Source organism: Haliotis cracherodii, unplaced genomic scaffold (assembly GCF_022045235.1).
Source record: "Haliotis cracherodii isolate W230 unplaced genomic scaffold, xgHalCrac1.p SCAF_1, whole genome shotgun sequence".
Classification (NCBI taxonomy): domain Eukaryota; kingdom Metazoa; phylum Mollusca; class Gastropoda; order Lepetellida; family Haliotidae; genus Haliotis; species Haliotis cracherodii.
The window spans coordinates 18924412-18940216 of record NW_027266264.1 but is presented as its reverse complement, the minus strand read 5'-3'; the positions used below and the strand labels follow the sequence as shown (position 1 = coordinate 18940216).

The following is a 15805-nucleotide window of genomic DNA, read 5'->3' as shown; positions in this document are numbered from 1 at the left end:
GAAAGCAAGATGCATCCTGGGAGTGTCGTCTGCTGGGATCCCGCTCCTGCCACCAGGTGAGGAGCTCAAACCAATGGGCAAAGGCAGTGGTTGAGGGACAGTGAAAACTGTCGTCTGCTGTCGCGCGTGCTCCATTCTCTTAGTCTATTGGTCGATACGAGCAGAGCAGCATGCATCACAGTGTTGGTGTTATGAGGTTTGTTGATATAAGATACAGACTTCTGTTGGAGTGTTACAGTGTTCTGATGACGGATGATATCGGCAGCATTGGAAAGCTCTAACGTGTTTCACGACAAGACATGCAAAGAGGGAAAGCAGGAGGAATTATGTATGTATTTACTGTATGATTGCTTTGTTTGAACATGCAAACATCCAGCAAATGTGCGTGTTGACCTTCCTTTCATCGGTGTGTGTATATGCAGTGCATACCTTTATGTGAAACGTCACATGAATAAGTCAAGAGACTTGGCGCTTTATTCTTCAGAGTAAATGGATCTTGTGATTTGGTGATCAATGGGAAGGGACTCAGCAGGCTCCTGACATCCCGTGATATGCTTGCCTGGATGATTACGTTGTTCAGTGTTTCATAATCAAATAAGAAATCGAAGAATTCCACAGCTCGATTTTCCTTCATACTAAGTAGGGTAAAATAGAACAACACATTTCGTTTGTTATAATCTAACATAGCAAGGAATGAAAGTGAAAAAATACCTTTACTATACAGATGTGATTTACCAAGAAGAATTGAAAGAAATACTTAGAAAGCAAATATTTACATTTTGTCTGTAGAAGAGAATACGTGATCAGGCAGTACAACATTTTATTTTTGGTTCTCTGTGTGCTGTCTTCGACGTCATCTGACAAAGTTTGTGACATTGATACGTGTGTGTGTGTGTGTATGTTATGTCAACACCATGAGCACCGATCATCCAAGTAAAAGACGTCCAGCTGCGGTCAGGCGTGCCCAATACAGACGTGTGTACCAGCATGCTGGGGGTGGCCCTCAGGCCCGGCCAAGGACTAGCATTGTCCCAACACTTAGCTACAAGAGAAAAAAGGTAGGTAGTATCAAACAGAAATCTATGAAGGTTTTTATTTAACCAGATCAATTTCTCACTTTGCTGTCGAGGAGGTTGGCAGAATAATGTAAGATTATTCGCAAAGGTCACTACACTACGGATAAGACGAGGCTTAAGTGCAACCTTTGGTATATATTCAGGTGAGAGTGGCAGGTATTTGTGAATACTTGAATGCTCGACCAGGGCTTATATGTGTTGATTACAGGCCTTCGTCGTTGATAATTGCATCAGGTTACTAACAATGTTAGCGGATAATTCCCATTACATTACAAGAGGTGGTCGGGGATCAGCACTGTCTACATGACATATATCTTGTTTTGGAAAGTATTTAATATGTGCATTTACTCTAGTGGGTAAGTTCGGGTTAACGCCACTCTGAACAACAATTAGGTCACAAGACCAATCCAAGAAAGGAAGGTTGTTGATTTTCCACTTGGATGAAACACTCGAGTACGACTATAGTTTTGACAAATCTAGGATCTTAATGAGGGCCGATATTGGATTCAAATCCACACGCGGATCCCAGAAAGAATAAGGGAGGTAACTGTAAAAAGCAACCAACGCTTTTGTACACTGTGCTGGTGACGGAAATTACTCATGGGCGTACGAAAACGAAAAGGAAAACAATAATTACCAAAGTAAAATGCGACACCTTGACGAGGACATTGAGCGTTTAAAACTGTTATAAAATTGAGTTTGAGACAAGAATAAAGCTAAATAAATGAAAATACATTTTAAATGTCCCACTCTATAATTACTTATAACAAAGAATTACCAAATGGAATTTTAATATCCAAGATTAGGCATCGATTTTCTGCCCCGCGTCTTCCTTTGAGCAAAATAGATAATCACCGATCCACGGTGAACAGACATCGATTGACCAGCTTATTTCTACAGGCTAGTGGCTTGCTATATGTTATAAACAATGATTAATCAGTGGCCACAGTGATTGCGATTGTTACCGTCATTGATTGCTCTACCTACTGATATTATATGTGTCCCAACAGGTATCATTGTAACACACGTTACTTACGTAATAACATTTTACGATTAAAACTCCCTCCAGAAGGTATGATCAGTTGTTGTTCTGAAGAGATGTTGACCTCCACATGACCTGATACATGAATGTTGTGCTGACAAATAAAAGCAACAAAACCCTTTCCATAATCATAAAAAAAATTCTGGCCAAAACAGATTGTACGATTCGGACTAAATCACGAGCATAGGTTTATGAATCATTATAAAATAGTAGTGATAACAGGTATTCGCGAAAAGGTGAGCGTAACTATCCTAGCCACCTGTGGGACTAGTAAAAACAAATGTAAGAATGTAAGTCAGTTGTTCCCCTAAAAACACGGTCACTGATGCGTCAAATTTGGAAATGTCCTCCAGTTGTCTACCAAACAATTTTTTTAAAGCTTTACTGAGGCCTCAAATGTTGTAAACTCACACAAAATACTTCTTAGCAAGAAATCTTGAAATCTAGGTAGAAAGGGCATGCTCGATTGTACCGCAATGTTGTGAAATGTGGACACCAAGGACTGGAACTGCTTGAATATTGCTCGACATATTGGAAAGTTGAAGTCATCCCTCTTGTCACTCACTCTTTTGGAGAGTGTTTTGTCCACCACATTCTCTCCAGAAGGTTGTAATAAGTATTTAAGTTACATTGCATGAAAAGTTGTCATTTAAATATCTCGGTAATTTTTGTCAAAGTTTCTAAAATTAACATTACCTTGTCCGGAAAAATGAATTTGATGATAAAAACAACAAAGCAGATGACAATAAAACCGATCGCCAAAACGCATCACGGCAACGGCCATGGTTACCCGATGCACGTAAGTTCCGTGCAAATTGAAATGCACATACGTTCCCGCATTTCTTGCCCTATAATAATCCACACAGATCGGATAACATTCATTCGTTAATGAATTGCTACCACATGCCAAGATTGACAAGAAATCAGCGACGCCAAGCCCTTGGACGATTGCACGCTGGACAAAATGCCCGGCAAGTAGCCAATGCATTTCAAGTCCACATAAGGACCATATACAGGCTCCAGCAACGGTACCAACCACCAACACTACAGGTGACCGACCACATGGTGGAAGACCAAGGGTCACCACCCAACGTCAGGATCGTCAGATTGTGCGACAGCATTTACTGCTGCGGAAACTGTTCGACAGACCATGGGGACACACCAGCGACACATTAGTGCAGACACCGTGCGTCGACGATTGACGAGCAGACACCTCCACTGTCACAGACCACAACGAGGACCCATTCTGACACCACGTCATCGCCGTGACCGTCTTCAGTTGGCAACACATCACCAGCATTGGCGCCACCAGCAGTGGAGAAGAGTTCTCTTCTCAGACGAGAGCCGTTACTGTATCTCAACATCAGATGGCAGAGAGAGAGAGAGAACGTGGGGAACGTTATTCGGATGCTTGTGTTGTTGAGAGAGACTCGTGGGGTGGGGTATCGTGGTGTGGGGTGGAATTGGTCTTGCACAGAGGGTCGGCCCTGTGGTCTTCCGGAACATCGGTCCAGGGAGAGACAATTGTGTCACAGCAGCTTGGTACATTGATCAAGTCTTGAGACCACACGCCATGCCTCATTTGGCATGTCGCCGTAACCACGAGTTTCAGCATGATAACGCCCGTGCCCATACTGCGAGAGCCAGAGGAGACTTCCTCTAGCAGAATCGCATCAGAACCTTGCAGTGGCCTACCCTCCGTCCAGATTTAAATCCCATTGAGCACCTGTGGGACGAGATTCAAAGACGACTGAATGGCGTCCGACTAAGGCCGACAACTGCAACTGAACTGCGTCAGGCGTTCCTCAGAGTGTGTGCTCAAGTGCCTATGGCCTTCACCAACCGTTTCATTCATTCCATGTATCGACGTTGCACGGCCGTCATCAATGCACACGAGATACTGACATGTGATGCCATTTTCACATTTGACACTTTAATTTCAACCTTGATGATCAGTTTGGCCAAGTTTCATCATTTTAATATGTCTCAAGGTATGTATACTGTGTTTTGACAAATAAGGTTTCTCATATATCTATCCATGGTGACGTTTTTTTGCGGTTTAGTATATGTAACATCAATGGCCAGAGAACATCAGTTTATATCTGCCGAAACAGATTCCACCGGGCGTAAAAGGCACAACAATTATATGAATGAATCATTGATGGCACCAGGTGTTCGGAAAAAAAGCGATAAGCATCATCTGTCGTGTTTTACCGGCTGCACCCGTCACACACAATTTCCATTTTAAAAAAAGCAGATATCGTGTTCCATTTAATGGATTATGTGGTCAGACATTTTGACTTGTTGATAGTATAGCGTCGTCACGACGGCCAGGATCACAGCTCATAATGTCGATCAATGGGTTGTCTGGTCCAGACTCGAGTGTGTACAGGCCGCCATGATACGGACGGTGTATTGCAGAGTGTGGATTTAGGCAACAGACAAACAAACACTTATGTCAGTGTCGGATGCTACCCGTAGAGCAGTGCTGGCTTTCCGTCTCGCAAAAATATCAGGTGTCAACAGATATTTTCAGTGATCCCTTCATTTTTCTTTTACGCCCAAAGTTGCGGCAGATAATTGATGATTATACTCTGGCGTTGATGTTGTGAACTTCAAACGGCAGCGTTGTGTTCCGGAATAGAACTTGCAGAAGTTGTTTTGTGTCCAAACGCCTATATGCAAATAATCTTATACACGTTAAATATTCGTCTATATATGTTTATTTAAGAATTGACCTTCACTGTGTGTGAGTTCATTGGAGTATGAACCTTCATAGAGTGAGGGCCAAACTGTCGCAAGCTCCGACGTTAATACAATGTTTGGCCCTCACTCTAATTTTTTATCACAATTTCTTACCTCAAAGGATGTAGGCAAAGATCTAAACACAATTTTATTTAGTACATGTGACTTCATGTTTACACTGACAGCCAAACAACAACCAGCTATATCGCGGAATAAAATAGTTCCCCAAAAAGAGAGGTGACATGAGCGAATGGATGCAGAACTTGCTCTTCAGAAACATCTTTCGCAACACATGTGTTCATATAAAATCCCCATTAGATGAGAAAGGTCTGTAATGAACTACCTCAGTAAGTCAGTCACAATGACAGCGCGTCGTAATACATTTACATCAAGTACAAGACGTCAAAATGGCCGACACGATAAACGTTAAGGGAGGATTTTCGAAGTTGTTAATGAATCTGCGGCGGTTACATGTGTTAGTCATCTTTGATCAACTGACCGATTATTAATAGGTGATTAAAGATGGGTCAAACAGACACCAAGGTTAATTCGTAGATTGCTGGAGACGGTCACTGTCAGCCTAGACACAGATCGAATCGATACTGACGATAGTTTGGATGTGCATTTTTTCGTTTGTTCATTAGGATGGGCCGTAGCGAGGAAATTCATGAACAATCATTCAGTCAAGCTCTCTTACCTTTCTCAATGTATACTTTAAGATCCTTTGGTGGTAATTTATACAGAAATAAAGATTTTTTTCTGTATCCGCCCATGCATCCTAAATGACCATTTCTGTTTTGGTCGTGGATAAGGTTATATAACAACAGTGAATAACAAAAACAAACAGGATAATTAATCCTGACATGGGATGAGTGAGTGAGTATGTTTTTACGCTGCTTTTAGAATATTTCAGCAATATCACGATGGGGGACACCAGAAATGGGCTTCACACATTGTACCCATGTCGGAAATCGAACCAGGATCTTCGTGTGACGAGAAAAACTAAAACTGTGACGCTAAAACTACTCGGCTACCCGAATGCCCCTGAAAGGGGTGAAGCAAAGTGCTGACGTTTATTGCATTAAGAATGTCAAAGAACAATAGTACAGGGATAAAACTGCGTGATAACGAATGTGAGTAAGTGAGTGAGTTGGGTTTAACAGTATTCCAGTTATATCACGGCGTGTCAGCTTAATGTGAGAGGAAAGCCCGAAGTGATGCAGGTCTCAGACGTTAACTACTTCGGTGGAACCCACGAGCACGGGTATGGTGCTAACAAACCTAGAAACATAAACGGGGCGAACCGGGATTCGAACCCACAATCATAGGTTACTGGCGTGCCCAAGGGGCGCAACTCTGCACAGCGAATCGCGGCGCCTTAGACGACTGGGCCACCCGTGTCCCCGATAACGAATGTGATTCTAGTTGTTGAAGACAAATAAGTTCATAGGATGAAGTACCGACGGTCTCTCCTGGAATCCTTGGACCATGGTGGCATATTGTTATTAGTCATCTTGCATATGCCCTTGGCACCAGCCCACAATACTGTCTGTAATGGATCATGGACGTACAATATAATAATCCTTATTCGTTTTATCAAAACACAGATATGCATATACACATACTAGTAATTTAGTCATCATGTGCTGTGTATGCTGAAGTAATCTAGTCCAATGGGAACATATTAGTGAGCTGACTCCGACGCCTGCTCCCTCTGTGTGGAGATGGTGTCAATGTTGCTCATGGCGAAGGCACACCGGTGGTATTTACTGCATGTATGGTCATCAACGATACTTAGTGTCAACATTCATGTTCCATAAAACTAGGATTAGCTGATGAAGAGTATGTATTAATGTTCTGGAAGGTAAAGTGCGTCACCCTGTCAGTCTGCCAGTCAGTGTGTACTTCGGCATACATAACCATATGCTTATGCTAGTAACATTCTTACTCACGTTGCAATCGAGACTTGACATTTTATGACTTACTTATCTTTTATTTTAATAATTCATATGATCCTCGTTTCTATGTGCGGTGAGGTGTAGCCTAATGCTTAAAGCTTTCATTCGTCACCATGTGTGAAGCCTCTTTCTGTTCCGCCGTGATATTGATGGGATTTTGCAAAAAGCTACTCTCACTCACCCTCCCAACCAAACACCCATCCACCCACCCACTGACTCACTCAAAAACTCAAAAACTCACAGTGTCAAATCCCCCTTAATCCCTCACAATCGTGATCCACGTAGATGTACAATGTACATTTGCATCCACTCCCTCCAAGACAGTGTCAAGACGCTGTTATTCTTAAGATTGATCTATGTAGAATAATACATGAACTCTCTGAATCATGTAGGTGCGGTGGTTATACTTTAAGTATAAACTGATCCACTCGAGAAATGTTCATGCTGGTTCATGATGCCTTGTAATCTGAATGCGACTCATAGGATTCATGAAATGTATAATTATACAGAGCAGGCGTTATAGTATAACATCCTGGCAATGGTTAGCCGAACAGCTATTCTCCATCATTTAACTCAATCCGGAATATATGTCCGTGGCGTCTACTATAGCAAGCTGGCAATGGCTAGTAGAACGGATGGTCTTCATTAGGGACCTCCGTGTTTGATACCGGCCCGAGAAACATGTCCGTGGCGTCTACTATAGCAATTCTCCATCATTTAACTCAACCCGGAATATATGTCCGTGGCGTCTACTATAGCAAGCTGGCAATGGCTAGTAGAACGGATGGTCTTCATTAGGGACCTCCGTGTTTGATACCGGCCCGAGAAACATGTCCGTGGCGTCTACTATAGCAAGCTGGCAACGGCTAGTAGAACAGATGGTCTTCATTAGGGACCTCCGTGTTTGATACCGGCCCGAGAAACATGTCCGTGGCGTCTACTATAGCAAGCTGACAATGGCTAGTAGAACGGATGGTCTTCATCAGACACATCGGTATGTCCGAATATTGGATTCTCTTTATGAGCGTTTATTTTCGATGCAAATGTTAGATTTTTCTCACACAATTGTCAGTAAAGTGTAATTTTTTTAATCCGTTTTAAACCTTCTCATAGCAAATCTAACCCTAAAAAAATCATATTTGAACAGCTACATGTAATCTAATAACTGTTATCTGTCGAGAGAAAAATCATAACTTTTAATTAATTGTCCTAATAAAAAGACGTAATTACAAATAGAAATACGAAATTACAAATAAAAATTTATCAAATTTGCTATGACCTAATGCATTTTTTAATTATCATCTTTTTAACAAATTTTTTTCTCAACTGTCGCGTCGTTTGTTTGTCAGACTTGATAACCAAAACACTACACAATATCGAAATGGTCTCCGTCAAGTATTCCCTTTAGAAATTAGTGGAAGAGTTTCACAAGTGATAGTCCCATCGCGATCCGATAGATTTGGTTTGGCTTATGTTTCGTGCAAACACTGAGTGCTATGCATATTAAAGAGACACGTCCAGGATGTCCTCCACTACATGTCATATGAACCTTAAGATTTGTAACACTAGAAGTCCTGCGAGGAAGCATTTTTGAAAAATATTGTAAAATTTATTAATTCGACCTTTCCAGTTCTGGATGCAAATCAATATCCTTGAAATGATAAATAAATAAAATATCGTATTTACAGGGGAGAAATGAGGTCAATTTTATTTCATTCAATCCGTCCTATAAACAAAATTCGAAATTAAAGTAATTTTATTTTATTCCTCTCCAGGAAGTTTTTTTTCATGCACAAGGTTCAGAAAAACAAGAACAGATAACACAGTGACGACAGCTGCAGACTTCGTCGACCTAATTGCCAAGACTTTCGCACATGTAGGACATTCTCATTCTCCTTAGCCAACAGAGAGCCATTAAAATCGTAGTGGAAGTCTTTGACAATTGTGTTTGATCTTTACCTAATTCGTGACTTGCCACTGCAGACTTTTTAGAACCACGAGTGAATGAGTACAGTTTTAGCGGGTTTAAGTATTCCGGCAATATCACGACGGGGAACACCTGAAATGGGTTTCACACTTTTCGACCACGACTTCATCTTCACATAAAAAATCCATGCTTCAGTTTGAAATGCACCGAGTCTTATTATTTGTTGACTCCATGTGCTATTACTGTAGATTATGGTCCTCGACAAGCAGCTAGATATCCGTATTCGTATGCCCATCATGGTGACCAGGTACAATTTAGTAAAGAAAATTGTAACGTCGTGCAAACTTGTAATAAGATTGGAGTTGTGTGTGTTAGGATTAGGTCGTTCTTGCGACTTCACATAATACCATGTGGGTATTGGAACACAGTACAATGGTTGCACCGCACGTTTATCCTGCTGTCCCTTTAAAACTGGATAATGGTTTGGGGATTCCTTTCCAAATGAGGTCGCAATGAATGTCATTCGTAAATATGCGTTGATAATTATACGTGGACAAAAAATTTCGAAAACTGGATCAATTTTATAAACAGTGACCCGGACAAGACATAAAATGACGATACTATTTCAAACATTGTACACAGATACACCAATTGGGAGCAAGGGAAGACTCGTTCTTTAAGGCGGCGCAATCCAAGGATCGTGGGTTCGAATCCCAGATTCGCTCTGATTGGGATACTTAGTTTTTCAGCACCATCCCCATCCCATGCTTGTTGATGTCACCAACGTGGAAAACGTTTAACACCTGACTCGCTACTCGCACCACATCAAGCGATATTACGGATATATTGTTCAAAATGGCCCCAACAAAACTCACTCTCACGCATAAATACCCTACATCCGCGACTACATCCCTGATAATTCGTCAGTTGGGGATGTGAATTATATCCTATCACCCTTCGCCAGTACAGATTCAGCAACAAGGAAGTCTGTCTGTGATAATGTCCATGGCTGACAACGCATTCCCCAGAGAGTACGGCTGTGGCATGAGCGTCGACACTCCAGCTCCATCTATACATCCCCTAAAGTCCTTGACTGCGTTACATCCCCAGCGCCTTGAAGGCACAACACGGAACTATCAATTAGACGTATTGATTCCTGCTGAATTATTGATAAAGCATTTTCTCGCCTCCATGCTTTGTTGAAACAGGCATTAATCTGAAGTTATTTTGACGGTTGAACTCTGTACTTGACTAATTTATTTTCGTAGCTACAGTGACATACCCCAGAAACCTTTTAGTAAATAAGTCCCTTGGGTTGACGCCTTCGGGATGTCAAGAGAACTGTTGGGTCCTCTTTTCTGTGTCCGGGTCAAATGCACTTTAAGTTTCTTCTCTCAGATTCATTCATTATACACACTGGTACATTCAGAGATGAGAAACAAGTTCGTGAGAACGATTATGTCCAGGATTACTAGATGTATTACGAATGTTTAGAGACGAGGAAACTCAATCTGGATCGGTTGTCTTCGCCACATAAAACACAATCACGAAATATCGCAATGAATAATTAACGACCTTAGCTGCATGTGCGTTAAAACTTATAAAGTGAAAGCAAGCGATTCTGACAGTAAGTGATACTACTAACAATGATGACAAAAATTGCAAAGTGACCTTTTGAAGGCATGCTAACTTCGATAGCGATAAATATCATCATTGAGTTTTGATCACGAGGCAACAATCTAGGCAGGAATCGACAGTCAGGAAAGTGCGATATTTAGCAGTGACTTTGGTTGATGGTGCTTCAGTACTTTACTTTTTTAGCTCTTTCAGTTCTCTTCTTTCAGTTCGTGTTGGTAATATACTTACGCTGCACACGCTTCAAACACTAAACCGCTAGAAGTCATCTGACTGTCGATCCTCAGTCGGATTGTAACCACCTGATCAAGACTCAATGAGGATGTTTGTCGTTAGCAAAATGGATATGTCTTGAAAAGCGCACTTTGCAATTTTTGTGTCAAATCCAATTTTCAAGTGTATACTTTTTTCGCCATTGAGTCAGATCCCTTTCTATGTCGCAACACATACAACGTCCTATATACTCATACTGTGACTCGGGACTTTCAGCGCTCGTTCTTGTTGTCATGGTTTCATTGTACACAATTTAAGGTAATCGACTACACTCTTGACTTTTCGTGTGTGCCCTATCATTTCGGAATAAAACAAGAACAGTTATTTCACTGACCAAGCATGAGACATTACTATTCTCACCATATGTTGTTTTAGGCCACCATTCTCTACCCGATATTTCACGTCGCCTTCCTACGCCGTATAAGTTTTGGAAAATTACATCATTGTACTTAAAAGTGCGGTTGTTATTTCATATCGATGCAAGTCTTACCAAACATGCTGAGAAAATACGTACATAGCGAATGGTGTTTATTTGAATAGCATTTGGAGTATAGCTTGAGTATTAAAAATGGCGCCGTATGTTACAAGACTTTTGTTCACCAATTGTGCGAGACAAAAATCAATATGCAATGATATAATTATTGCCCAATTTGTAATTTAAAAGAATCGATGAAAAGTAAATATCCTTTCGTGTTGAATGTCATCAATCTGCATCAACTTCATTTGTTCTCTGGGGATTTATTTCAGATTAATTAGTAGCCTGATAGAGGAAAAGTAAAGTGCTGCAGTCACTGTCTTTATGGCAGGATACCGCTGGGACTTAATAGTGATTATTTATGAATTCTGTCGTCGATCGCTGCTCTGTTTAGTCAGCTCTGTCGGGAGATATTAGATTAGCATACGTTAGATCAGTGGTCAACAGAGCTTGAACTAAATACGTAGTTTGTTGGACGGGAGAGCAAGAGCGATGGCTCGTGTGCACCCTGAGTGAGTGAGTGAGTGAGTGAGCTTCGTGTTCCAGTTGTATGACGTCGTGTCAGCTTGATCAGATGTATGGAAGCTCGAAATGATGCCCTTCTTGGCTTACCACTTTGGTAAAGCCCACGAGCACGGGTATGGTGCTGACAAAACTAGAAACATAGCTAGGGCGAATCTGGGAGTCGAACCCACGATCATAGGTTTAGGCATAGTGACGCAACTGTGCTATCCATGACCCCTTGTCACTCTCGTGAGTAGTCATGACATAGTAAAAATAGTTCGCGTATTTCGTATCATTCGTAACACAACATAACTTAATGTTGGTAGTTTGAAAAAGCTTTATCAATCATTAATTATAAGAACATATCAACAACAACAAAATATTTACATACCGCTTGTCGAGCGCTTATGTATATACTTACCCCTGGTAGTCTTTGTGCCTACGTTTAAAGTAAAGAACATTCACTGATGCAGAAAATGGTTGTCCTGGAGTCTTCGACAGGAAGACAGTTACAGAAATTTTATTTTACGAGTTCTTGGCACACATGAGATAGGCTATTATCTATCTCCACAGAATAATCATTTTCTAACTTGGCCACATTTATAAACCGGATAAAGATTGTTATCATTCTTCAGATGGATGGCATCGGTGTAATGTGCATCCTAACGTCCTTGCCAAAGCCGTATCCAAGATAAAAGAATACATTGTATTTGCTTGTTTCCATGGTAACATATATTGTTAGTCCTTCGTCCGGTAAACCTGCTCTGAATATTGATGGTATCTTGAATGGCAGTGTCATTTTGCATTTTCTATATCTGGGGCATCAATTTAAGAATTAAATTGGTTTATCATGGATTGTTTTGTATGCATGAGCTATGCATTAGGGAGTGCCAAACGTCAACGCTAGCGAATAATCTGTCTGGAATATCTGCCGAAACAATTTACCATAGGACATAATAAATTTTAATGATGGAAAAAACTACGTTGTAATATATGCAGGGATGTGTACATGGATGTTGTTATTTTGGAGTTCATGCCACATCATAATGCCACAAAGTAACCTCATGTTTGGAATAACAATTATTACGTTTTATCGCCACACTGTTTTAGTCGGCATATCGTCAGTAAGGATACAACGTTGACATATAAAAGTGCATCTGGGAAAAAGGCTGACAACAGCATAAACTGGTCAAGTGTTTGTGTACGATTGTATTCCTATTTCCTACATCAGAGTAAGGTATGGGAGCAGTCTGTGGTATTGCATTATGATCAGAAATCTTCAAATGAAACCTTGCCTGGCGCTCGGCATTAAAAAAAGAATAACTGGTCGTCTCGGAGACAGTATACTGTGTCTAAGTAGGGTGTCCTTGTGAAACTGCAGCATGGTAGCTCAGTAAGTTAGTACTATGAACACGCACGCACGCACGCACGCACGAACGCACACACACATTACCGCCACCACAACCACCACCCGTGAAGAACCCACGTTTGCCGTAAAAGGCGACTATGCTTGTCGAAAGATCGAGTGGGCAGACTTGCTGACTTGGTTGATGCATTTCATCGTATCCCAATTGCGTAGATCGATGTCCATGACGTCAATCATTGGATTGTCTGGTTGGATTGGATTGACTCGATTATTTACAGGCGCCGTCATATAGCTTGAATATTGGAGTGCGACGTTAAACAAATAAACACATAAAAACAAACACACACACATATACACACACAAATACACACACACACACACAAACGAACACACATTCAATAACACACATACACATACGTGCGATATACAAGTGTATATAATCTTGAACGCGCAATAATCCCTATGTCACTTCACCTGACACTCTTTGTGCCGTTGTGAGGATCTTTATGGTGTCATCAACGTCACCTGATCTGGAACAATTACAGCGTGATAATAACAGATCAATATACCTGCCCTGATACCCACACCAGGAGCTGGCCTTGATTACCTGACAAATGATACTTGCTAGATCAGCGATAGTCTTTTAACGTTGCAACTGATAATCTCAGCCATATTTGCATCTCAACTGAGCGAATGATCGAGTTATTTAGAGAGTAATTCTGTCATGCGGGAGTATCAATTTGACGTCGTATGGCCGGCCAATAGTTTGACCAAAGTAGACCATTAACAAAAGATATGAAGGAGAGTAAAAGGCTTTCAAAACATCACATACCAAACTTCATTTAAAATATGTATATCCAACATAAGTACGTGAATGATCAAGGTTAAAAATTATAAATCTATTAATAGTCAAACTTGGGGTACTCATACTGTTAGGGACCATGGGAGTTACAGTACCAACACTGTACGAGGCAAAGGGTCATTCAGGAGTCAGTGCGCCCCTTTGGTTAAACGTGTTTACAAGCACGTGATAGTTGTAGTGAGTGAGTGAGTATGGTTTTACGCCGCTTTTAGCAATATTCCAGCAATATCACGGCGGGGGACACCAGAAATGGGCTTCACACATTGTACCCATGTCGGGAATCGAACCCGGGTCTTCGGCGTGACGAGCGAACGCTTTAACCACTGGGGGGCTACCCGACCACCCCCGTGATAGTTGTAGCGATGTCTGATATTACCAGTGAAGAAAAAGTTGACAGCATCTTCCCGAGGCAAGGGCGTTGCCTGACGATAAAAGTCCAGTTTCCACCCTTGCCGAACTAGGCTGGAATTCAGGTGTTACAATTTGGCTGGACTAACGAGTCTATGCATAGTTCAATCAAACACGTAACAAACTAGACATCCAGTTCGTAAACAACATGGATTTCAACGAGCAGATTTCGGAATTGCAAAGCATGTGTACCGCCAGCTTGGCGTCGACAGATATTTTGCAAATCTGTTCATGTTTATAATCAAGGTGCTCAAGTAATTTGATGCACTTCGCAGGGTAAGACCCGCTTTATTACAATGTAGGTGTTGATTATCGATCAGATCGTTTTGACTGTGCGCCGCCATTTTGTTTGAAGAAAATGCAAGTGATATGAGTCATTGAATCTGATTGGTCAGTAGGAAGGACAAAAAATGGGAACTAACTCGTAAAAGCCACTGGTGCCATGAAATTACATATGGAAACAGGGCTTATGTAGTCAGTTAACGCCCTTGCCTCTGGAAGATAAGTTGACATTTGAGACAATTTGAGACATTTGACAAGTTCCGACATCAACAGTTAAAAGTGCAAGATAAAGATTCCACTCTTTTCTTAACAGTTATGTTAGTCTTATTTGATATGGAATACAAATAACACAAAACATGCATTTATTAATTGACCTTCGTGAATTTATCCGCACTACATGAACACCTAATCCGAAAATGGATGTCAACTAAAGTTTGATCGCAAGAAAATATCGCGCAAACAATACGACATGTTTATGTGTTGATATCAGGTTAAATAGTTGTACAAATAAATCAAAGAGTTTCTGTTTTGTGGATTTTGTCAATCTCTAATTCTATTTACTGTCACATGCTTTACCGTAAGCAAATGATGCCAATTTTGACGATCATTCAAAAGTCGTGTTGATACCGCGTTAAGTTTACATGTACGCTTACTCGCTAGTAATTATTGACAAGCAGGCTCTCAGCTCCAGAACTGTGAGTAGAAAAAGTGCGAAAGGATGGTGTGTTGTATTCCGACAGGTCCATGTGAAAAAACCCGGACACGGAAATGCATGCCCATTAGTAGAATGTTTGTCTTTCAGATCAATAATGGCTGCTTCCTCCTTAACAGAACATGTCGTACAACTCTTGGTCAATACATACACCTTTAAAATGTACATAAAAATGAATCACTAATTAGTGAGTTGTCTTTTGGGTAGAGGTATCGTTTGATGTTGACAAGGTGTAATTATATTTGAGAGAGGGTTCTTTTGATGTCGAGGATGCGAATATTGCACTTAGGCTATACTCACGTGAAAGGGCGACGGCATGCATGATCGTAAAATGAAATATATGATGTCATAACTGGTACCAAATGTACACACAAATATGGGATGAATCAATATTAAAAAATCTTCTTTATGTTTAAGAACAGTCTATGATGTTTAAGAACAATCTATACCCAAATCTGACTATCTTTACTGGTGTTTATATATCAGTTGTTAATGCACTTAAACCTGTAACTGTTGGTGACGTGGTAGTAAAAACAAATC

The 15805-nt window shown here is 40.9% G+C and overlaps 1 protein-coding gene across 1 annotated transcript in view; it reads left to right on the top strand.

Moving 5' to 3' along the window:
* Window positions 1–914: 914 nt before the first annotated feature.
* LOC139473971 (transient receptor potential cation channel subfamily M member 3-like) overlaps window positions 915–15805 on the top strand; it is a 265126-nt gene continuing 250235 nt past the window's right edge. Inside the window, exon 1 of the mRNA XM_071256840.1 lies at window positions 915–1058. Coding sequence (XP_071112941.1) covers window positions 915–1058 — 144 coding nt within the window. The remainder of the gene's footprint in view (window positions 1059–15805) is intronic.